The sequence below is a fragment of the Perna viridis genome, chromosome 5 (genome assembly GCF_037379345.1).
Source record: "Perna viridis isolate PV_CMFRI_1.1 ecotype Kerala chromosome 5, ASM3737934v1, whole genome shotgun sequence".
NCBI lineage: Eukaryota > Metazoa > Mollusca > Bivalvia > Mytilida > Mytilidae > Perna > Perna viridis.
In genome coordinates, this window is record NC_142449.1 from 45,488,398 (window position 1) to 45,513,392 (window position 24,995).

At 31.9% G+C, this 24,995-nt stretch overlaps 2 protein-coding genes across 3 annotated transcripts in view; one reads left to right on the forward strand and one right to left on the reverse strand.

The window, feature by feature from the left end:
* On the reverse strand, nt 1-3,015 carry LOC148617907 (uncharacterized). Its single transcript, XM_088585562.1, has 2 exons — nt 2,955-3,015; nt 1-1,034 (listed from the first exon to the last, which is right to left on the reverse strand). Exon 2 carries the CDS (start codon nt 1,032-1,034, stop codon nt 18-20), a length of 1,017 nt encoding a protein of 338 aa, XP_088441688.1. The 5' UTR covers nt 2,955-3,015; the 3' UTR covers nt 1-17.
* The window catches only part of LOC148617908 (uncharacterized), a 26,753-nt gene continuing 4,413 nt past the window's right edge, over nt 2,656-24,995 (forward strand). The window contains exons 1-14 of one of the 2 annotated variants that reach the window (XM_088585561.1): nt 2,656-2,779; nt 10,950-11,151; nt 11,428-11,514; nt 13,277-13,419; nt 14,621-14,746; nt 15,313-15,435; nt 16,056-16,221; nt 17,082-17,177; nt 17,974-18,141; nt 18,374-18,546; nt 19,699-19,776; nt 20,168-20,292; nt 21,014-21,158; nt 22,245-22,296. In XM_088585561.1, the coding sequence (XP_088441687.1) occupies nt 10,983-11,151; nt 11,428-11,514; nt 13,277-13,419; nt 14,621-14,746; nt 15,313-15,435; nt 16,056-16,221; nt 17,082-17,177; nt 17,974-18,141; nt 18,374-18,546; nt 19,699-19,776; nt 20,168-20,292; nt 21,014-21,158; nt 22,245-22,296 (1,651 nt within the window). In that variant the 5' untranslated portion in view covers nt 2,656-2,779; nt 10,950-10,982. The remainder of the gene's footprint in view (nt 2,780-10,949; nt 11,152-11,427; nt 11,515-13,276; nt 13,420-14,620; nt 14,747-15,312; nt 15,436-16,055; nt 16,222-17,081; nt 17,178-17,973; nt 18,142-18,373; nt 18,547-19,698; nt 19,777-20,167; nt 20,293-21,013; nt 21,159-22,244; nt 22,297-24,995) is intronic. The other variant, XM_088585560.1, reaches the window with a different exon arrangement.

A 24,995-nucleotide genomic window follows, 5' to 3' on the forward strand; every position in this document is an offset into this window, starting at 1 on the left:
TGCCTTTATTCGTAAAATCATGAAAACGTTGTCCTCTGTATAGTTTCTTGACCTAAAATATCTTGCAGACATAATTCGATAGTTTTACAATTATCAGAACAATCAATGTCAACTGACCTACATTCAGAATTAATGTCAGATGATTTCTCGATACCATCCAGAAATAATCGATACGAAAATTGGGGCGTACTTGATTCTTCGATGTTCCATTGTATCTGTCCAATGGTCGCTTTGGTGATTTTGAACTGTATTGGAGAGGTACTTGGTTCACAACCAAATGTATCAGTTAAAACGAACTTTCCCTTCGATTCTAGTTTGCTAGGTTTCGTATTTCCGCCTGTTTGCAATAGAAAACTAGAATCAGGATCATTCCGTTTGACACAGAAATTGTCGTTCCAGTTTTTACAAGCATCTTCCTCGTTGACATAGTACTGACAGGTTTTCATGCATTCCCACTCTGCGCATGTACTCCTTCTGAAAGTTTCTTTGAAGTTAGCGCCACGGGATAAGTTTCCGTTTCCATGCCAATCTTCGACGAAACATGCAATTGGCGATTCAAAATAAACATTCGGAATAGGATAAGCCATGGTAACCATGTGTGTCCATCTATTTGCAGAAACATCTTGCACCCACAGACCAAAATGCGTAGTTTCATTTCGATGCCATCTACGCATGACAAATGTGTACCAAGTGTCTGGTTCCCATTGGTGTTCGAGATTTATATATTTTAAACCTGTTCCCTCCCCACCAAAGCGTTCTGTAAAAGATTTTCCTTCCATCTGGAATACCGCTTTAATGGGTTCTTTACAACTAGCAGGAGGGTCCCACAATGAACAGATGAAGCAATTACCGTCTTCGTGGCATTGTATACCACAATACCCACCGCCCAACTTGCCCATGTTCCAGTTCAAACAGCAGTAGTAAGTGTACTTAGTACATAGTTGTTTGGGCACGTTGACGCTCTGAACCAAAATATCACCAGGTCCTGAATGGTGGAAATAACATATAACAGAAGGTGCTCTGTTGCCAGTCATCTATTAAGTAAAATAAATGAAAAGGCATCCATCAAAAACTTATTTTTTTAATTACATGTGGTTGTTTTAAGAACTCAAGCTTCATAAATGATACCATTTAAGTACCAGTCCATGTAAAATTCAGATACTATCTATGGTAGAGGTGATTCATGGAAAAATAGAACCACCCAACGAACAAATGATGCTTTTCTGGTCTTCATGTGCTCTATTTTTACGCAACGATAGCCCTTTCTATCTTCAGTTCTGTATTTTTGAGAAAAGCGTACATTCATTTCCCACCGATATTTACAAAATCAAACCAAAACTCTTGCAACTTGCAAATATCACACACAATCTAAACAGCTTAAATTTCGAATGAAAATCTAAAACTGTGGTCTGTAACTGTTTCTGGGTAAGAAATAAAAATGAATACAATACGGTGGGTTTTGGACATGCATTTATCACTTTATGGTGGATTTAAAAAAAAAAGATTGCTACTTAAAACATTGGTATCTTATGGTAAAAGTACAATTTCTATTTCTCTCAACAACCTAAATCAAATCCGGGTAATTGGTAATCCCGTCGGATTTCATCTGTGGCAACATCCCTTCAGCATCTGTGTGTGGAGTTTTCATATCAGAACTCATACGTTATGCCAGAGCTACGCAGACTTTTTTGTATCGCGTAAGACTTCGTACAATTAGGCTTCTGGAACAGGGTTATGTTGCTACAAGATTGAAGTCATCACTTCAGAAGTTTTATGGTGGTCATCATGAACTCGTGGACCTTTACGGTCTATCCATTTGCATGTAAACGGATTTGTTCCTCTTTCGTCTACCCTGATCTTGACTTTTTATGAGCAACACGGCGGTTTTTTCTAAAAAAGCAGAGGACGCTTACCCTACTGGTGCACCTGGTCTATGCTCACAGACTTTAGTGGAGTCATATTTGCTCATATACTTTTGTCACTTTGTATGTATTATTTTGGTTATTTTATGTTCTTTTTTTTGTGTGTGTCGGTTTCCATGTTTGATCTTTGTCCCTGGATTACATTCTTTTGATTTCCGCTAGAATCTTTGTTCCCTTGATTACTCTCGTACCATCTGCCTGTTTACGCTTAAATTTAGCCAAATTGTTTGTTTTTTTTCTTGTTTGTTTGGGGGGGGGGGGGTTGGGGGGTCTTTTTTTCGGGGGGTGTAATGGTCCCTTGTAAGTTTATGATAGAAAGAATAATAAACTAATGATGATTCTCTAAAAAAATACTACCTAAAACCATATCTATTGGGCTGAAATTAACTCTTTTTTTTCGCGTCTGCATTACTTCAAGTGCAGTTTCAACACACGAAAGCGAATCGACATGGTTGAACATACTAAGCCAATCATATTTCATATATACAGGTAAATTATTTTCTAAAACAAACGGATTATCTACAAAAAATCTGAATACTGAATATTTCTTCGACATCAATGAATTTGATACTGGTTCAAAAAAAAAGATTTACATGCAAAATTTTGTTGTTTGAGACCAGTTTTACTCCGCCTTGTACGATTTCTCATTATTCAAACATATGCGTTAATATAATCGGAAATCCGTTTTTATTTATTTTATTATTTTTTCCGGAAATAAAATAGGTCTTTTCCGGAATGGTTTAGTAAGTACTTTTTCAAAACATAACAGACGGAAAATTTGTTTAAGAAAAGAATTATTAGAAATGTGAATCAAATTTGATTGATGTATGCGAATAAGTTGACTGCAGATTTAGATGGTAAGGAATATTCAAAACTTGTTTGCCAAAATACAGTCCAACTTTAAAGCAACTCCCTTCAAGAAGTAAGGAAATGTCGCTCTCGCATTAAAGCGCAAGCTCGTGGTGTGCATTAATTGCATTCCTGCAATATCTTTTGATAAAACAAAGAACGCTCATGAAGAAGATTGCAAACCTTTGAAACTCTTACTTCGGTCGCTTCCTCAAGAAAAGTTTAATTGTATGATATAGCCAACTAACCAGGTTAAGGTATTCATGACAGTGTAGTGCAAGGGCCCAATAATCCGCTGTAAAAGGACTTTCTGTTCTTCTAAAGCATACCTGTCAACTTACATAATTTAAGCATGCATTACACAATTTTTACCTCTTGTCCAGCTGTCACATTTTTTTAATCAGACACTGTCAATTTAACAGGTCCAAATTGCATAGGACCACGTGTGTAAACAAATGTGAATTATAGGTCTCACTAACCACTTCTAATGTTTCCATTACTTTACATGTAAAAAAAGTAATTTTAAAACTTTACTGTAAATTGCCAGGACAAAATGTAATCTTTAAAGTTACTACCATTGCGGAGCTTCGAAAACAAGGCTTTCAAAATCATTATGCTAATGGTATGATGGTCATAGAAATTCTTCGCAAAATCAACTTGAATAAATAAGCTTGTGGTATTGCAAGTCTAATAAGACCAAAACTAATAAAATAAGACATGGGACTACAAAGAAATGGTCATTTTTATATCATGCCCCTCAATGATATTTTTCCTAAATACTTGAAATGACAATTTTACCTACATGTAACTTGCCATACAAATTAAAGGGGCAATTTGATATCTATCATAATTCAAGAAGTTGTAGTAGTTAATATCGTGGGTCATTATGAAAAAGGACAGATTTCAACAATTAAAAATAATCTATGTTGTGAGTTGGCTAAATTAAACATTAATAAGTATAATGAATTTGTGAACAATAGCCACATTTAAAAGGTAAAATAGGAACTAAATACATATACAAATAGTATGACCATTTGAGTATTTTGAATATCCCTAGCAGTGACATTGGGTATTTCAGGGATGACGTCAAGTTATGAGTCAGTTATACTGATAAAAATCTTTTTGCTATGTTGTTTTTTACAATGTCTTGAACAATGCACCTCTTAAACCAGGGCATAATCTAGGATTCAGTGAATAGGAGAAGTGACTTTTCCAATCCAGGAGTGATAGAGAGAAGTGAGAAATCATACTTCACTGCTAGAATATTTTATCGCATTGATATGAAGTTGTATCTCAACTTGATATTCTCAAGGACATGTATTCTAATAAATAATAAACAAATATGATAAGTTTGATACTGTAATTCCATTTTCTATGTTTGCAAATGAATAAGTAACTTTAATTGAATATAGTAAGTAATCAGATTGTCATTGAGAACTTCTTTCTTATGGTAACATGTTCTTAAGGTCTAAGAATGATCTGTACCATCATGTGGTCCCCTCCTGAAAAAGAAAAAGATAATTTATATAAATCATCTCTGTTCTGACATTATGATGAGTACACTTGCATTGTAAGAGTAATCAAGGGAACTAAGGTAATAGCAGTAATCAAAAGAATGTAATCCAGGGACAAAGACTAGACATGGAAAACAGACATACACAACAAAGAATATTGATACAATAATTGATACAATGCACGAATCAACCTGGACAGACATGCATGTACATGTATGTTTACATCGTGTAGTGGGATTATTTTTAAATAATTGTTAGTTATAATTAAAATTGATAAATGAATGACTGCATCTTGATATGGTAGTCATTTATCCAATAAATTTCCCTAATTTTTTTTTTATAAATGATAATAGCTTAATTATCTTTATTTTGACCTTATCAAAACAAAGTGTCACTTCAGACCCACGTGCACTCATACACTCAACTGATCCAAGCTGAACCTACCGATAATTAATTTTCCTTTTAAAACCATTGAAATCACTGTAAAAGTCTCTCATTGAGTAAATAAATTAATTGTTGTCATCAAATTTCATATTTAATCAAGGAACACAAAATGTACATGTACCTTACCTTGTGTGATTGTTTTCATTTGATTATGAACTCAATAAGTTGAATATATTTCATTCAAATAAGATCTGCCAGTTTTATCCATTATCCAAGTGGCTAAAAGGGTTGAAATATTCCTTGGATTGGTTGGAACTGATGAATATTAAGTGAACTTCTTCCAAATCAAGCTTTCTCTTCATATCAAAAATTGCCGCCATTTTGGTTGTTTATTTCCTAAAAGGGCTAGAGTTACCTCTCTTTGGCCAAATTTCACTGCAACTTCGAAGTCATTTCTCTTAGAAGAACTTGAGCTGGCGACTTTCAACTATTTTTTAAAATCCTTGGTGACTTAAATCTCTATTTCAATGCCTAGATTATGCGCTGCTTAAACTACAGCCAGATAACCAATATCACTATACTGATATTAGGTGAAAATGGAAGTAATGACTAAGAAAGGCTATTTTCATCAAATTACATTGATGCATTTCTCTTAAATATGCCATAATGAAGCTTTTAGTCTAACTAACCACTTCTAATGTTTCCATTACTTTACATGTTAAAAATGCAATTTTAAAGTTTCACTATGAATTCCAGGATAAATGTCACCTTAAAGTTGCATACCATTACGAAGCTTGGAAAATAAGGCTTTCAAAATTATTATGCTAATGGTACGATGATTGTAGAAATTCTTCACAAAATTAATTTGAATAAATAATACTAAAAAGCCACATTTTTACCTTTTCTGCTAACTGACAGCATGGAGGCAAATTACTTACACATGTAAACAATATTCATACACTTTCATAGTAAATTACAAATATGATTTTAAAGTACACATTCTCAGCTTTGTTTTGACTACTTTTGATCAGAATACACACAGATGATGCACTTTCAATGCATAGATCTAGGTTAAGTGTGTTTTTGGTACTACATTTGTACATAGGGGGTGGTAATTTGACCCGAAAGTGGTTAGTGAGACAATATTCAAGAAGTCGGGTATTTCCCTTAAAATGTTTAAATCTTTTTTACAATTTCCGTATTTTCAACAGTACAGTATATTTGCGAAAAAGTTGTGTTTGCAATAGTTAAAGGAAATACTATAACAAGTGATTTTTTGGGAAATTTGGTATTAGCAATCTTGAATATTTGTTACATATCCTGAAACATTGTACCTCATGGTAAGCAGAAATATAAATGAATGCTTGCCCGTGTCAGTGTCTGTGCTACATGTGTTTATACATTTTTCCATCATTGCGAGACACAACAGGGTAGTCAAGGACATTAAATAAAAACCCTCACTCACTCAAGTACATGTGTACATTCAATTGTATAATTAGTTTTAGATGATAAATGTATGGTCAACTTTCCAAACGCTATGTTCATTCAATATAAATCTAAGGTACAATGTACAATTACCATCCTCATTATAATAACTTGAGTACTAATCTGTGTAAAAATCAGCCAATCATACCGTAATTCTCAATTTTGTCTTTTTTTCTACAGATATGTGTTTATTCAATAGAAAACAACTGAAACTCTGTTTAAGTTTAACCTGAAGCATCTGCTTACATAAGGAAAAAGTATGGGAAAATTTTCCTGCCATTTTTCCATAGTGCATTTCAACTTAATCTGACCTATCAATATCTTAAAAACGCAAATTTAACAAACACTTTAATGGTTATTTCTGGAAGTTTTCAGGTATAAGTACTTGGTTTATGCAATATTTAAAAACTTGTTTTTCCTTATTATGCCACATCTTATACACATTTTGCCTGATTCTTAGTCTGAGAAGTACCCCTTTTGGAGTGAAATATTTGTTTGGTTGTGGCAGATGTTAACAGTTACATGTAGGTTTACACAGGTTCAAAACATATTGAATTGATATTTAGGGATTTCAGAAGATGTTTGGTTTACAAAGGTTTTGAGTTTATCCAGTGTTTGGATTAGACAGGTTTCTAGTGATTTCAGGGTTTGGTTTAGACAGGTCTCCAGTTTATTCAGGGTTTGGTTTAGACAGGTTTTCAGTTTATTCAGGGTTTAGTTTACACAGGTTTCCAGTTAATTCAGGGTTTGGTTTAGACATGTTTCAAGTTTATTCAGGGTTTAGTTTACACTGGTTTCCAGTTAATTCAGGGTTTGATTTAGACAGGTTATCAGTTTATCCAGGATTTGGTGTACACTGGTTTCCAGCTTTATTTAAAATATTAGTTGTATCAGGGTATACACAATATAAACCAAATACTGACTGCTTAGTAGAACAGGTGAGGTTAACTGAGTTATGTTTTGACAAATGTATATGCATGATATTGAGATCATTAGACACAAGCTGAGATGCCCAGCAAGTAAAAATTGTGGTTAGCCTTCTGATATTTTTTCATGAGGAATAATATAACAGGTCAGTTACATAATGTATTAATGTATATTCATGTATATTACTACGTTGTATGGAAAGGAATATGTTTAAATATATTCATAATAAATTTTGTTTTAAAAAGTCCATTATGGTTTATACTGAATTATGCATAATGGGAGTTAAATTCAACATCATTAGGTCTCTAAACTGTTGTTGATTTATTTTCCATGGGAATGCTTATTTACAATTCAGTAACTTAAAGGATTTGTGTTAAAGTAACTGTGCAAATGTACATGTAATTTATGTAGATGAAGAAGATCCAAGGGCTTTGTTGATGCAGAATTTCTTACTGATTATCTTTCAGAAATATTATACCATGATCCTGGTTACTATGGCTTTGAATTTCAATTTTTTACCAGTAAATCAACATTGACTTGGAATATATACACTTTGGCCTTGGGCCGACATTTTCATCCTGGTGGGTTGTTGTCTCTTTGATATATACACCATATCTATTCTGGTTTTACATGGTAGATTTCCTACTAAAGATAATTATGTACCGTGAAACCATCACATATCCTTCAGAAGTCTGTAGAAACTTTTATTTTGTGTTGATTCTTTTATTGCTCTTCAATCTACATGTACATAATGTATACATGTATACCTTATAGTGGGAATCAAATACAGAATGCAAATGTGTGGAACTGATTTATTTAACAAACAAAAACAGATTTATTAGAAGTTAGAGAAAAATTATGAATATTCACAAAATATCAGTAATGATTATTCTACTTATTATTACATGGTACTTGGAATCACATGGTACTTTATTCTTACATCATTTACACCTCCCTATCTTAAAACTGCCCCTCTTACAATGACAATAGAAAAATCCTTGCCAAAAACTTACCAACATTTTACTCAAAATCTCTCTCAAACTGCACTCAACATTAATGTTTCTCTGATCAGCGAACTGATGAAATTGGGATGATCACTTCACTTGTTTCACCAGCACACTACCATTTTACTCAAAATCTCTCTCAAACTGCACTCAACATTAATGTTTCTCTGATCAGCGAACTGATGAAATTGGGATGATCACTTCACTTGTTTCACCAGCACACTACCTTTTTCTTTGTTATTTGGGTGAGCAAATCATCTTGTGCTTGTTATCCTGATAAGGTCCAATACCTCACAGGCCCAAAGTTTGAGTTACTAATACTTTGGTACTTTATATGAATTTTCGTGTGTGAAGAACACTGCCTGAGAGAGCTTGTCTTTGACCTTCATTGATATCATCTTAAAGATGAAAAAAACTTCATTATTGTTTTCATTACCATTGTGTGCTTTAATATCAGCTACTACCTCTGAAACGTTTGTTTGATTTGATGCATCTTTGATATCAGCTACTACCTCTGAAACGTTTTAATATCAGCTACTAACTCTGAAACGTTTGTCTGATTTGATGCATCTCTTTTGTTGTGACCAGTGTGTGTGTGTCTGTAGCAAGCATTTATCTATGTCCAACTCAGTTTCAATTCATATTGGGTTGAGAGTTGGTTTTGACTTGGCAATTAGTTTAGGCTTGATTGTCGGTTTTGACTTGAGAGTCAGTTTCAGCTTGAGAGTTGGTTTTGACTTGAGAGATGGTTTCAGCATGAGAGTTGGTTTTGACTTGAGAGTTGGTTTCAGCATGAGAGTTGGTTTTGACTTTGGAGTCTGTTTTGTCTTGAGTGTCGGTTTTGACTTGAGAGTTGGTTTCAGCTTGAGTGTTGGTTTTGACTTGAGAGTTGGTTTCGGCTCAAGTGTTAGTTTTGACATTGAAATTTATTTTAAAGTATTTGATCACCACAATTCAGTTTGAACATTTTTAGTATTGGTTTGTTAATCATTGAGTTCATTTAGTTATTTTTGCTTTATTTTCAAAATTATCAGTTTTTTATATGTACAATAATTTTGTACATTTACACAGCATATATATATATATATATATATATATAGCGCGCTGGACTTTTTGCAGGCGGTGTTGCCACAGATGTCGCAGTGGTACAAGTTCGAGTCCCACTGAGGAAACGACCAAAAATTTACATCGCAAATTTGATAGTTCTAACATCGTTGGAAATTTTTCAGACTCGTCTATAAGTTTACATTATCTTCCCTGAATCAATTGGTACCAATTAGTTTGGATTAGATAGATACACTGTTTACATCCATATACTTGTTCTTCATACTTTGGATTCAAGGGTCAAGATATACATGTGCTAGCAAAAAAAGATTGATTTTCTGTATATTTGGTACAGAGCATTCATATCCACCCAACAAGTCGCTATCTACATGTACATGTACATGTATATAAACAGCCCATCAAAATCCCACCACACCCCAAATAATGACTTCATATGTCTACTTGTTGAAACATATACATGTATGACAAACAGAATAGGATAATAAAAAGCCCTTAACCTGCATAAATCCTCAAGCAATGCAGGCTTAAATAATTCGGTATTGTGAGTTGCTGTGGGATGTGATTTGATAACAACCAATGTGATAATCTGTATCTGTATGCCATTGAAGCTGCATATGTATCCTGTTGTGTGTATCTTTTCTGCTGCTGCACCAGTAATTTTGTCCTAAAAAATGTAGATACTGTATGTACAACTAGAAATCTCAGGAATTCTTGTTGGTCACATGACCAGACCAGGACTACTAATCATATTTCAATTTCAGCTGTAACAGCAGACTTACAAAAGTCGTACACTGGTATTTAAGGTATAGCCTAGCTTTCTCACATAATTAGCTATTAAATTTATTATTGATATGTGAATTACCATTGATGTATCTTTAACATTTTACAGTGTGTATGTAATAAATGCATCATATTACATATTTATACATATAGGATAATGAATTGGAGAGAAACTAAAATAACAAGTGTCTACAGGACACCAAGATTTAATATATCAGTAATGATTGCATATAGTTTTTCCATGCTCAAATGCAATTAAGTAGCTGTCTTTGTAAGAATTATGCAAAATCTGAAAAATGTGATACACCCCAAAAAAGCTACATATTTTTTATTTTTGTAATTATGTTGTTTTATGGGTCTATATTATGAAATGTGTTATTATTCATTCAAATCCGCCTACTCTTTGGAGATAATCAACATTGAAAATGCAATAGATTCTATTGTATTTGAGTGTCATTTACAGAGTTATTTCTCTTACTTTTGAATTCTACAGTGCATTCTATACAATTTTTATCTCCTATGAGCACGGGTTATATGAAAAACCAAATGTTAATTTCTGTTTACTAAAGCATTTTAAACAAGATATCAAAAATAAAAATATGTAGGCTTTCCAACCATGTATCACATTTTGCATGATTTTTAAGTGGAGTGCTACTCAACAAGTGTATTCAGCACTAGTAATTGTATTTTGGTTATTTGCATGATCTTAAACTGATTTTCCTATATTTTTATTATATGAATTTCCTCAATAAATTATTATAACTTTCCTATTTAATTTTGTGAACAACAGATTGATATTTTAAATCATCAGTGATGTCAAGTAAAGTTAATGTCATGAGAGATATTCCAAACCATGAGTGATGTAGAGTAAAGTTAATTTCTCAAGAGATAAGTGTTGTATCATTTTTGTGGAAGAAGGTCTGAGAGTGATATTTCAAAATTGATTTTCTATAAGAATTATGGAACTTTATTACTCAGGGAACATTCAATATATATGAAAATATCTACATTTTTTTCAGAGAAGCAGGTTTAAACAGTAAAAGGAAGGCACAATGAACAAAACGGATATTACCATTATACATTTCAATGATGTTTACAACATTGAACCACAGAAAGATGAACCTAAAGGGGGTGCTGCCCGTATGAGTTCATACCTTAATTCCTGTAGAGACCTTGATCCTGTTATACTTTTCAGTGGAGACATTCTGAACCCTTCGCTAAGTATGTTTTTGAAGTGAAGAATTTTTTTTTAATTGTATGATGTTGATAGAAACTTCAAATGAGAAAATATGATGATATTACTCTGAATTTGACCGTTAATCTTAAAAAGTCTCAATTACATTTCAATTAATGCTTTATATCATACAGCAGATCGTGGAGCTTATAAAATTACTTACAAAAGAACTGAATATTTTGATAATTCTTCATTAACTTTAAATGCTGCAATGCAATGGAATTCATTTAATAACATGTAAGTATTTTATTTTCTGTTCCCAGTGAGTGTATTTATGAAAGGAGAACAGATGATACCTGTATACAACAGTTTTGGTGTTCATTGTGCTGTCCTTGGCAATCATGATTTTGGTGAGTAAAGTCATTCATATTTGATAGAAAATGGTACATGTACATTTGTATGACAGCTTCATCAGCTTTATAAACTCATGAAATTATGAGATTGCTTACTTGTAGAAAATTCAAGATTCTCAAAGAAAAAAAAATATAATTTGTTTTTTATTAAATGACAAGTCATCATGATGGACTTACGGTTGTTTTTGATGATTTTGAGCCATGGGAATATTCTCTAATTCTATGGCAGTATTTCAATTACAGCTCAGAAGCCTGAAATCTTAATTGGTGATTGCTGTAATTAGCCCTTAAACAAGGTATATTTATACACTCTCATATTTCTTGTTTAAGAGCTGTTTACAGTATTTATAAGACTTTAAGCTCCATTGGGCCATAGTCTTGAGATTTGTTGATGCCACAAATATTCAAAATTATTTTTATACTTAAATAGGAGTCTTTGTTAAAATCATGCAAATTCTGTAATATGTGATACTCCTAAAAATGCTACACATTTTTGCAATTAAGTTGTTTTGTGGGTCTATATGATGAAATGTATTTTTGTTAAATCCAACTTCTCTGCTCTTAGCCTTAGGAGATATTCTGATTAAAAATCCAATAGTTTTTATTGTATTTTAGTATCATTTACAGTGTTATCTCCCTTAATTTTGAATTCTACTGTACATTCTATATATTTTTTATCTGCTAAGACCACGAGTTATATGAAAATCCACATGTTAATTTCTGTTAACTATAATATTTTAAACAAAAATTAAAGCAAAAAATAAAAATGTAGGCTTTCCAACCATGGAACGCCTTTTGCATGATTCTTACCTGGACTGCTAGTACTACTTAAGTTTTGTTTTCAGTTTACTGGTGCCATACCTGGGCCTCTGTTTAATATATATACCCGGAGGATAACTTACAAAGATATTCCCTGTCTAAACTGAACCCATTTTGGGCTTCGATTTAGAAATATGTTCAGTTTACCAAGGTTTTAAATACATTTTAACCGATTTTAAGGAACTTTTAAATAGTGTTTGGTGTAGACAGGTTTCCTGGTTTTTCAGGGATTGGGTTAGGCAGGTTTTCTGGTTTTTAGGGATTGTGATAGACAAGTTTTCTGGTTTTGAAGGTTTGGTGTAGATAGGTTTACTGGTTTTCAGGGTTTGGTGTAGACAGGTTTTCTGGTTTTCAGATATTGGTGTAGACAGGTTTTCTGGGTTTTCAAGGTTTGGGTTAGACAAGTTTTCTGGTTTTCATAGTTTGGTGTAGACAGGTTTTTCTGGTTTTCAGAATTTGATGTAGACAGGTTTTCTGGTTTTCAGAGTTTGGTGTAGAAAGGTTTTCTGGGTTTGGATCAGACAGGTTTTCTGGTTTTCAGGGTTTGGTGTAGACAAGTTTTCTGGTTTTCAGATATTGGTGTAGACAGGTTTTCTGTGTTTTCAAGGTTTGGGTTGACAAGTTTTCTGGTTTTCATGGTTTGGTGTAGACAGGTTTTTCTGGTTTTCATGGTTTGGTGTAGACAGGTTTTCTGGTTTTACGGGTTTGGATCAGACATGTTTTCTGGTTTGCAGGGTTTGGTGTAGACAGGTTTACATGGTTTGGGTTAGACTGGTTTTCTGGTTTTCAGGGTTTGGGTTTGACAGGTTTCACTGAATATGGGATTTTTTTCAGTGGGTAAAAATTTGAACAACTTAGCCTAGTTGTTTTTTTAATGGGAAATATACATTGCACAGCTGACAGGTTTTTAAGTTTACCAGTTTACATTTTTAATTTTCAGATTTTGGAGTGGATCATTTAGAGGACTTCATGAAAAAGACTAATAAATGTGCATGGTTGATGAGCAATGTTAGAGACAAATTGTCAGGAAATCCTCTGGCTGATGGCAAAATTACACACATGATAAATACACATGGTATTAAGGTAGATGTTGTACGGTATGGTTGGTTAATTTTCATAGATGCTAAGATTTGTGATTTGCTCTATGAGCTGGGATATTAAATTGTAATTGTCTCTGTTTGTGATGTTCATAGATATTATAGCTATTTTGTTTAAAATCCCTTTGATCTTGCTATACGATAATTTTCAATCTCACGCCAGTCGAGTGAGAATGAAAATTATCGTAGTTTCTGTGTCCTCACGTGACATACAACCAACAGTGTAGGAATATTGAACGACCCCAATAACCGTCTGTTTGTTAACTGCATGTGAAATAATGGCTAAGTTGTGGCAATATTTTCTAGTCTACAATGGAAAATGATTAAGTACAGCAACTTACCCGATTAGAATGAATAAATCTAAAATTTATTCCACAAATTTTAAACGTGACTGTCATAGTTAACCGATTTTTTTTTTAAGTAATGTGCATCACAGTTGCACAACATACGTGATGTCACGTAGCACATATCCGAAAAATAGTCCCGAAAGGAAATTTGGCAGCGCTTATCAAACTTCCATATTTAGATCAGGGAAACTGAAAATAAAAGAAAATTAATACCTTACAATTCAGCAAAACAGCAATAAACAGATTATTAGATTTTTTTTTCAACTTGTGGGAGTTTCTCATGTTCATCTTGTTGAAAAATATTAAATAATCTAATAAGATCTAAGGGAGATAACTTTGAAATATCTTGACTTAAATTTTGCAAGCATTCCCAGACTTGAGAATACATAATGTGTATTGAAAATTTTACCTCACAAAAATTCCAACTATACAGTAATTAATTTAGTGTTTCATGTAATTTCTATTTTGAATGTCAAATTTTTAGTTGAGAGAAATGAGAGAAGTTAAGTTCCCATGTGATCTTCTCTATCTGAATGATTTCTAATCAGAAACTATGGTGTGTTATATGTAGTTTACCTTAATTTTGACCAATCAAATTAAACTGACTTTAGTCCATATAGGTGTACAAGGTCCTGGTCTTTATTAGAAGAAGTTAAAATCTTAACAACTTGAGAATCTTAAAATTGGTTTCTAAACTTCAGTGTCGTAACCTAGGTTTTACTAAGTTACACTTACAAACAAATTCTCACTTAAGCTACATTTTGTATGCCTTTGGTTTACATGACAATGTTATGGTTTGAAAAAGTTTGGATTGATACATTATGGTTATTATTCCCTCAGATAGGGTTGATAGGTCTGGTAGAATATGAGTGGATTGATACATTAGCTTCTCTGGATCCAGAGGATGTGTCTTATGAAGATTATGTAGAGAGGGGGACAGAATTAGCCAGATCTCTGAAGGAACAGGTAGATACATGTATACTTATTCTTTCTTGACTTCTTTGAACTAATCTTGTTTTCTTCTTAAAAGATATACAATACAAGCAATATGTAGATGAATCAGTGATGTAGATTATCCTGAAAAAAGTTAAACTTTTATATTGGATTGAACAATTGCAAATATGTTTTGGTTGGAAGAATAAAATAGATTTGAATGTCTATATACAATATACTAAACTATTTTGAGTAAAAAGTGTTGTAATTTGTAGTTTGGGATATCTTTAAATTTGAATGATTCTTTTAAAGACTACTATATTCAGTATTTGCAACCCTGAGTTTCTTTTTTTTTTTTTTTTTTTTTGTAGTGCAAAGCATTGTCCCTTTAGACCAGGCCCAGTGCACTAAAAGTGAAAAAATACTGAAGTTCAGGAATATTCTTAACACCCATGATACTCCAATCAATGTTTTTGAAATGGGTGACATCACAGTTAAAAAATTTCTCTGACTTGTGGGACTGGGGCCAGATTCATCACACATGGGAGAAATTCAGATTTTTTTTTCAATGATTTACGTGTTTTACTTTAATCATATAGGGTGCTGATGTAGTTATAGCATTAACTCACATGAGATGGCCTAACGACAGAAAACTTGCTGAGGGTGTAGAGGAAATAGATCTTATATTAGGAGGTCATGATCATGACTATGGTCTGGAACAAGTAAGTCATTAACAAATATATCTTTGAAAAGAAAGAAATCTTGTATTAGGTAGAAAAATTTGTATTTTTATGAAATATTAATTAGATCTACTGCATTTTGAAAGGGCATATTCTGAATTCCTCTGTCAGTTTTGTGAGAACGAACATCTCTAATTTCTTCATATTTCAATTAAATCTTGGATTTGAATAAAATTTCACAACCTTATTAAGATGTGCAATATGAGTTTTTTTGTTTTTTTTTTTTCAATCTGATTTATTGTGTTACGGGCTATACATTGAACTTGCATCAAAACACACGTGAGGCAAAAAAAAATTTTTGCTACCAACAAGAAAAAAGTAGGGTACCGGAAATAATTTCATTTTTTAAAATCATTTTACATTGCGTTAATTGGGAAACAATCTGTATTTAAACAGTGTTTGAACCAAAATTGCCATAAATTGTTTTAAACAAAAAACTAGGGGAGGTAGGATAGCAGAAAACAGACATTTTGTTTTATTTTTTGGCCTTATATACCATATTCTGGCTTTTATTCAACTTAAATATAAAGCGATAATTTTATATACTACCGTAGAAGAAAAACCTGACATCTGTGATTAAAGAAAACTTTCTTTTGTTGTAGGTAAATGGAAAATATATTCTTAAAAGTGGAACAGACTTCAGAAATCTCAGTAACATTACCTTGTCTTTCTCAAAAAGTGGCCTTAATATAGATATACAACGAATTGATTTAGATTCCAGTGTTACAGAAGATCCTCACATTAAAAACATTGTCTCACATTTAAATGGTATGTTCATCATAATTCAATGATAAAGGCTCTGTGTATCTGAACATGGGTTGGTACTATGTTATTTGATATAATACTCAGATGGTGATAACCATCATTGGTCTACCTAGAATTATGTTTATACTAGTAGCTATAAAGCAATATTTTTAAGTCAAGTGGACGTGTAGTTGGTCAAATCATTTATTTTATTTGACAATTTTATCGTACATCTCTTAAAAAAATTGATGTCATTACAAACTACAACATATAAATTTATATTAGATATTTACCAGAAATAGTTAACCATAATGGAGGCATTAGGTTTACATCCTATAAAACAGGGTTTAACCCACCATTCCATCAGAAGTCTCAGACTGTACAGTATTAATTCATTGCCATTTTTCATTTGTCTGTTCTTTATGGTAAACTGCTGTCTGTCTGTCTGTCTGTTCATACATAATTCTATAATTCTTTGAGAAATTTCAATCAGCTTTTTGCTAAATGTTTGTCTTCATGGAAGAAAGTTTAAAGAGTTGAAAGGAGATTAAACACCAAAAAAAAGAATGGCAAATCACATGTTTACATCATGCCAGACGAAATGGCATTTTGTTGTATGATTCCACCAATAACATTGTGTGTCTGCCTTTCCATGCAGCTGTTCATTCTTGATGGTTTCCAGATGATAACTTGAGTTTGTTTAAAACTTTGTACAATTGTTTAGTGACATAAAATTCTTCTTATTTTTTTTAAAATTCAGAAAAATTGAAATTGTAGTTTTTGAGTTATACAGTTTTAAACATTTCACCATCCCCCTTTTTTCACCATTACATGGCAGGGTATCTCTTAATGTTCCATTAATGTCCTACGTTTGTACTTTGCAGAGGAGATAATGGAGAAGATGGAAGAGATCCTAGGTATTATTCATGTAGAGATGGATGGTAGATTTAAATGTATCCGGTCTCTGGAGACAAATCTGGGTAAGACACTAATACTACTATACAGCCAAAGTTAGAGGTGATAATACATGTTATTTTAAACATCCAAAAACAATTCTGCTATGCTGGCACTTTTAAGTTCAGTTTTTAAGGGTTGTATTAAAAAATCAAAATTTTTGGTAAAATTTCATACACAGCCAAATGTGCCACATATGATAATCATATGGTGCTCAATTCATATGATAATCATATGATGCAAACCATATGATTCCATGTATAGCACATTTGCCTGTGTATTGGTTAGTTATATTGGAATGATACTTAATGCAGATTTAAGGTTTACTCTGGGTTCAAAATGCTTGAAGCTAACATAAAAGGAATAGAAGATGTCTGGTTTATTCAAGGGTGCAATCAAGGGAACCAAGACTCCAGCAGAAATCAAAAGAATGTAATTCAGGGATAAAGTTCAGACACAGAAAACGAACAAACACAACAAAGAACATAAAGTAACTAAAATAATACATACAAAGTAACAAAAGTAAATGAGCAACAGGGACTCCATAAAAACTGGGAGCAAGGATCAGGTGCAATGTTAGGGTAAGTGTCCTCTGCTTTTCTAGAAACACCCACTAAGTTGGTTTCACTGTATCTTGCAGTATGTTTTTTTTTAAGTTCAGGGAAGTAACATGCTTCACTACCATTTAAAGTTCTAAATAGTGTGGTTTAGTTTTTTGTAATTGTAATCTTGACACATAACTTCCAAATAATAATGCAATAGCATTAATTCTTGTCATGGAAACCATCAGTTCATTATCATATTCTGTTCTTTCCTTTTTAGGTAATTTTGTAACAGATATTATGTTGGAAGTATCTAAGGCAGACTGTGCTTTGTTGAATGGTGGAACTTTTAGATCTGATAGAGTACATCCAAAAGGAGAATTTACTCTTGGTGATTTGCTAACCATACTACCTCTTGTAGACCCTCTATGCATTATAGAGGTAACAGGTAAGGCTTTACACTTTGTTATTTTTTTACCACTCTACCACTTGCAGACCCTCAATGTGTTATATGGTAAGGGGTAAGGTTTTGTTTACCAACCTAGCATTTGTACACCCTCAGTGATGTGCCAAGAGACATAATGGAGGTTTATTACAAAATGTATCTTTTGGTGAGGTAAATTTCCAACTAACATTAAGAAAGTAAACTTCATGTATGACATTCACATTATAATTTCCAGGTGAACAGATAATAATAGCTTTAGAGAATGGAGTATCTAAGTATCCAGCATTAGATGGTAGATTTCCCCAAGTAGCGGGAATGTGTTATGGGTTTGATCCATCCAAACCTCCTGGTGAACGAGTAGATCCCGAATTAGTCCAAGTCCAAGAACAATATATTGATCTCAATAAGGTGAGTGGGTAAAATGATACAGTATAGATTTGTCCAAACATCCTTTTAACCTTGTAGATCACACACTAATCCTAAAACTGTATATGTTGAAATCTGTCCAAGCATCCTTTTAACCTAGTAGATCACAAACTAATCTTAGAACAGTATGTGTTGAAATCTGTCCAAACATCCTTTTAACTTAGTAGATTACAAACTAATCCTAAAACCATATATGTTGAAATCTGTCCAAACATCCTTTTAACCTAGTAGATCAGAAATAATTCTAGGACTATATACATTGATATCTGTCTTAATGAAATCTCTTTCTGACTGAGGGCTTTCTTCAGTTTTGAGATTTTTTTTTTCCTTTACACTGATTCAAAACTGAAAAACAGACAGAAAGAATTCCTTGTTTAGACAGGTTCTGTTTAGACACGTTTCCTGTTGTTTAGGGTTCGGTTAAGACAAGATTATATATATTGGTGGTATGATTCTTTGATAAGATGAGCTATGTCTTTGATAAAATAAACTTCTGTAATATAAACTATCACGATAAATCTTCAACATAAACTCGTTTATGGTATAAACCTTTCTTTAATTATATTTACTGTACATCATGTGTATATCATTAAAATACACTAATGTCACTGGACAATCAGCTTTATTTATGATGTTTCATCAGTTGATTAAACATTTTCTAGCTATTGATATCAGCCTACAATTAACTGGACTTTTATTTTCTATGTATTTCTAAAAATAGAATAGAGATACAATATTAGAAACATACCAGATTTAATTATAAGAATTGAATGTTTTATTATTGATGTTTTATTGGTGTTTAAAATCATTGACCAGTTTGAATGAAGATGTCCAAAAACACTTCCACACAACAATGAACACATCAAAAATGAAACATTTTTCATAAATTTAGACATTTTTGTAAGAAGTACTAATGCTGACAGTGATTATCTTTGGAGTGAACTGAATTGACTGAATGATTTAACTCACAGTTTCCAGTAATAAAAACAGTAATTTAAGTTAGAACTATACCCTTAAAAACTGTAATGTACCAGTATGTTAGTTTTTATGAATGATAATTTTATTATCTTTTTGTGTAAATTTTAACATCATAGAATTTATTATTTGATATTATACATGAATTTCTGATTACAGACATACAGAATATGTACAAAGGAGTATATAGCAGAGGGTAAAGATGGATATGATGTATTCAAAGAATGTCCTGTCATTGTAAGTTAAGAATACAATGAAATTATACATTATTGTCATTATTGATGTTCTGTATAGAGCAGTTTTGAGATTTATGACTTTGAATGAACAAGAGACAAACCCTATACACAGGCAAATATTTGTAAATTGTAGTATTTACATTGTTTTATCATTCCTTACAGACCTTGAGACTTGAGGTACAAAATAAATGTAATTTTAATTAATTCCAATGGAGATTGTTGTCTCTAAATTGCAAGGTAGTAAAATCAAAGACAAAGTAAAATGTCTTTATCTTACCCTGAAGTACTCAATATTTGATAGCATTCATAAAATTTTAGTTTTCTAACTGATATTCTTTATTGTGCCATTCAGGGATTTCAAAGGTTACTAAAGTTGCATCTTTAAATTTTAGGTAGATTCTGAGAAGCTAATGACACTCAGTACTGCTGTAAGGAATCATTTTGAGTCAGTAAAGATTATTCAGGGAATTAAAAAATGTAAATCTGGTCATCGACAAAGTCTAGTTAGTCTTGTTAGGTAAGTCGAGGGGGAGACTCTTTAGTTAAGCTTGAAGCAGAAATGTAGAAAAAGGCATGTAAAAGTAGGTGAAGCTTTGTTTACTATAGTAACATGCTCTAATTCTTGTTATAGTACCATTGAATTACTGTTCTTTGTTCTGTGTGTATTTCCTGTCAGGTCTTCATTCTTGGATTATATTTATCTTTATTTCTGTTTGACTCTTGGTTTTCTTGATTACTGTTTCTGCCAATAACCATGTGCATGTAAAATAAAGTTAATTCATGAATATTTTTTGGTCACAAAATACTATTTTCTATTAGGACCAACCCTTTGATTTTCTCTATCAATGCAGTATCGTTTTTTGAAAGGTTTCTGACACTGTATTGTAATTACAGTTGAAATTCAATCAGAATTAGTATGTGTAACATCTATGTTTATGTCAGAAGGTTAAATAATAGATAGAACTGTTGACTGAATGGACAAGTTTTGGGACAACTAGTAGTGATTTTCATGCCCATTTGTCAAACTTTGTTTTCAAAAATTATAGAGATGCACATCCAAACCTTTTTAAAATTTTACACAATCCTTTGGACCATGAAATACAGGTGTTTTTTGGTGGTGGTTTCTATTGCACTTTACCATATGGACTTTTAACAATTTTTCTTTTCATAAATTTTCAGATCACAGATATAAGACTGTGATTTCCGTATTGACTGTTATACTTTATTTTAATTGACAGGCGTGAAAGTTTGATGAAGCAGACAAGTATAGAATGGCATGTCCCACATCCCTTAGTGAGACAGATTAGTGTTCATGATGTGGAGAATGAAATCAGTCATCTGTGTCCAAAGGTCGAAGGTCGAATCTTCCAGTTCGATGATGAGGTTTGTTACTATTAATAGAATTATTTAAATTTGTGAAAACATTGTAGATATTTCATTTTATGCCTTTTCCCTGGTAATTAATAATATATGGTAGAGAAAAAACCTTCACTTATTGTATTCACGAACTTGCAAAACTGTTATATGTTCCTCATGTATGGAAAATCCCTATATTGAAACCAATATATTGGTATTCACATACTTGTTCATTTGTTTCTGTTGTAATGTTTCTTTTTATCACTAAAGTCGGTGAGAATTTTTGTTTTTATGTAAATAGCAATAATTTCAGTCTCTGACTTTCTCCCACAAAAATGTCACAACACAAATATTAACATTGACAAAAATTAAAAATTTATGATGAAAGTAGCAACAAATAATGTAGAAAATATATCTATGGAATTTTTTTTTTTTTTGTTCATATTAGACATCAATCTCATTGTCATGGTTACTTAACCCTTAAGTACTAGTCTTGGTAGGAGTTAGGCAGTTATATTAGTGAAAACCCTGAAGAAAATTTTTGTTAGCTTTTTATGGATGCTTAATAAAGTCACACTTAAGACACTCTGTAGAGAGATAGTTTTCTATTGGTTTGATGGCTTGTAATTATTTCAATGCAAGGAAATCCTAATTTATTTTTATTTTATTTTTTTTTTTTGGCTCTTTCGTGATCTGTACTTAATGATGTTTCTTTTTTGTTGTCAATAAACACGTAAACTTGATCGGAAAACACGACCTCAAGTTGGAACCTACTTATACATACATGTATTTATTTTGACAATAAGGATGTTTTTTTAAAGTGAGACTTGCATCTAGAGGCTCTAGGATTACTGTTAAATATTTTCCAAATAATGAAATATTTAGTTTAAAAAAAAAAACTTCATTTTTATACTTATGCAATATTATTTTATAACTTCATGGACTGGTCAACAACTACATGTATATGTAAAAGATTGTTTAAGTGAAAAATGGGCTGATAACAAATTTTCATACATGTAAGACATGGTTTTTATCCGTTTTGGTTCCAAATTGCTATGCTTCCATCATAACCAAAGCAAAATAGCCAGTTTTCTTTCTTTCTATATTTGGTAGTTAGTAAAACGTTGCAGAATTGAGTATATAAATATATTGAATAATGGTACTGGTAAGTTGGTAGCATGTTATGTGTGGTGAAGGACCTGTAGTACTTAATTTAGGTTGTAGATTAATGAGCTCTGTGTGATAAAAATAGACCCTATGCAATCCAACATATTATTATATATATATTTTTATTTAGCCATCTTAGATCAATAGTGTGTGTTTTCTTAACTATTTATTTCCTTGCCAGAAGAATGAAACATTGTTCTTGTTAATGCATGCATGTCAGAGGTGTCAGTCTAAAAACATCAACCATTTTATTAGCTAGGGGACCTGGGATCTTTTTTTAAAAAAATGAATGCTCCAAGTTTTGGAGATTAATATTGTTTTACTCATCTATTGAAAAATATAAAAATAATGATTTTTATATTTTCCCAATACTTAATAAGGCAGTAGTGAGTTTGGCTGCTGCTGTGACATAAATAGATAAATTGTGTTTGTGTGAAAAAATTTTGTATCTAACATCAAATACCAGTCCCACTCCCCCACATCAGGATAAAAATGGTTGGTGCCTTAGATCTATGGAAATTTGATTTAAAAAAAAATTGCTATGGTCAAAACGTCTCATTTCCAAACATTTATGATCTATGACATATCCATTGATGAATGTCATCATTTCCTGCTGTATTCTTTGTTAGCTGTGATGTTTTAATGTGTGTCAACTTTTCTGTAGTAATAGGTAAAAATCTTATTTTCGATGGTGCAGAACATGTCTGAAAAGTACAATGTTTTAATGTTAGTGTGACAGTGTTCTATTTCCATGTTTTCTTACTACATAGCAAAGACATAAAGTTAAACCATCAACAGAGACAGAGGACTGTAAATGATGCATTGTGTAGTTGAGTAAAGCGACATCTTAACCAGTGTGTGTGACTTAACACTGTTTTATGTATATTCATGGCAAATACATTCGTTCAAAAGTTTGGGAGTTATTTTTTACACTATTTCAAAAATAATTTATAGCACATTTATTCCTTTCTGGACTGATAAAATACTGCTGACGTTCTTAGTGTATTGATTTCCAGGACTTTTGTAACTAGGTTTGGTGCACTGTGAAACCTAGATTTAACTCATTATTTCCCTTGAAATGCCTATTACAAGTAAGGACCATTGCTACTCCAGTCATGTAACATTTATTTTGTCAGATTTAATTCAAACTTCACTTATGTATTGATCAGAATAGTGCTCAGTAATTTTGATGTTACCCTTATTTATAGTAGATTTTTTCAAAGTTTCATGACATTAGATGATTATTTACATCAGTAAAAGAATTACGAATGTGAACATGACAAGCAATGCTAACAGATTTTATGTATTTAAAATTCATGTTACATAGTTAATTACCTGAATACCTTCTTTCCAATACCTATTCTCTTTATTTGTTTTTCATTTAAAAAAAAATTACAAAAAAAGAATGGCATAAAAAAATCACTAAAATTTATTTTCTTCAATCTTTTAACTTTCTAGTATCATTACAATTTTGCATTTCATTTCACTCAATCAATAGTAAATTATTTTATGATATATTGTACATTGAAAAAAAAATGAATTAACTGAAACAAAAGTAACCAATAAGGGAAAGAAATGTTTATCAGTTGATATAATTTTTCTCCAGTCCCTTTGCTCTTCACGCAGTAAAATATGTTCAGTTAAAAATCAATTAGGTAAGTACTCAGAGGAAAGATGACACTGAAAAATAAAACATCAGAATACAATTGAACCAAATGAAATACTGTTATTTCATTATGTTTTATGAAGTGTGAAAGGAACTTGACTGCATAGAAACCACATGGTGAAAATGCTCAAAGAGAATGTTTATATCCTGTAAACTTATTTTGCCAGTTTTAAGGATTTTATTATTAATTTTGGTTGCTATTATCAGATTTTTTTTATTTGGCAAAACTAGTACACTGCAAAAATATTATAGTTGCAGCTTGTTTACAGAGTAAAAAAGATAAAATAAGTTAATCTGGAGTGTTTCAGAGGTTTCTATGTGTACATTTAAGGAAATAGGGCAAAAATTTCTATAGAAAGGAAAGGTTGGGTGCCCACAGAGGAAGTAATTGCAGAATATTAAGCATTGTATATGAGTGCCTACAAGTAATCTGTGACCTTTCAATCTTTAAAAAAAATGGAGGCAAAAGTATACTAAGGACAGGTTTTATCTGTAAGAAAAAAATATTGCATGAATCATGTTTACTGACTTGAGAAATCAGCTTGATCAGACATGGTGGAAGGATAGGATCGTAGGACTTCCTGGATCACAGGATTGTTATACATAATCTCACGAATACTGGACTGGCAATTTATGGCTTTCAAATAAAAATTCGACTCTACATCTCAAATGAAAGTTTAAAATTATTTTTGTAAGAAACTATGTGGTCTGAATTTTTCAACTTGTGTCATATACGAACCAGTTCAGTTTAAATTTTAACATTGAGAAAACCACACATATTTTGACTTCCTCATTTTTATTCATCAATAGCAAGAACTTCTTCCAATGGTCCTGATAAAAGAAGAAATTACCTGTGGTCTGTTTTTATCACAAGTGGCTCAATTGTAATTGTTTAATATTACAACAAACCTTGTTACTAGAACTTTCAAAAAAAAAAGTATGGTGCTGTTTTTTCATTTTGCTTGCAAGAAAATGTAATCATTTCATTAAGTGGTCCCCTAAAAGTATTGGTTCTGTTCATTTATCTTTTG

Bases quoted from the DNA above. Each gene is read 5' to 3' on its own strand.
- LOC148617907 (XM_088585562.1), bottom strand. From the start codon at position 1,034: ATGACTGGCAACAGAGCACCTTCTGTTATATGTTATTTCCACCATTCA.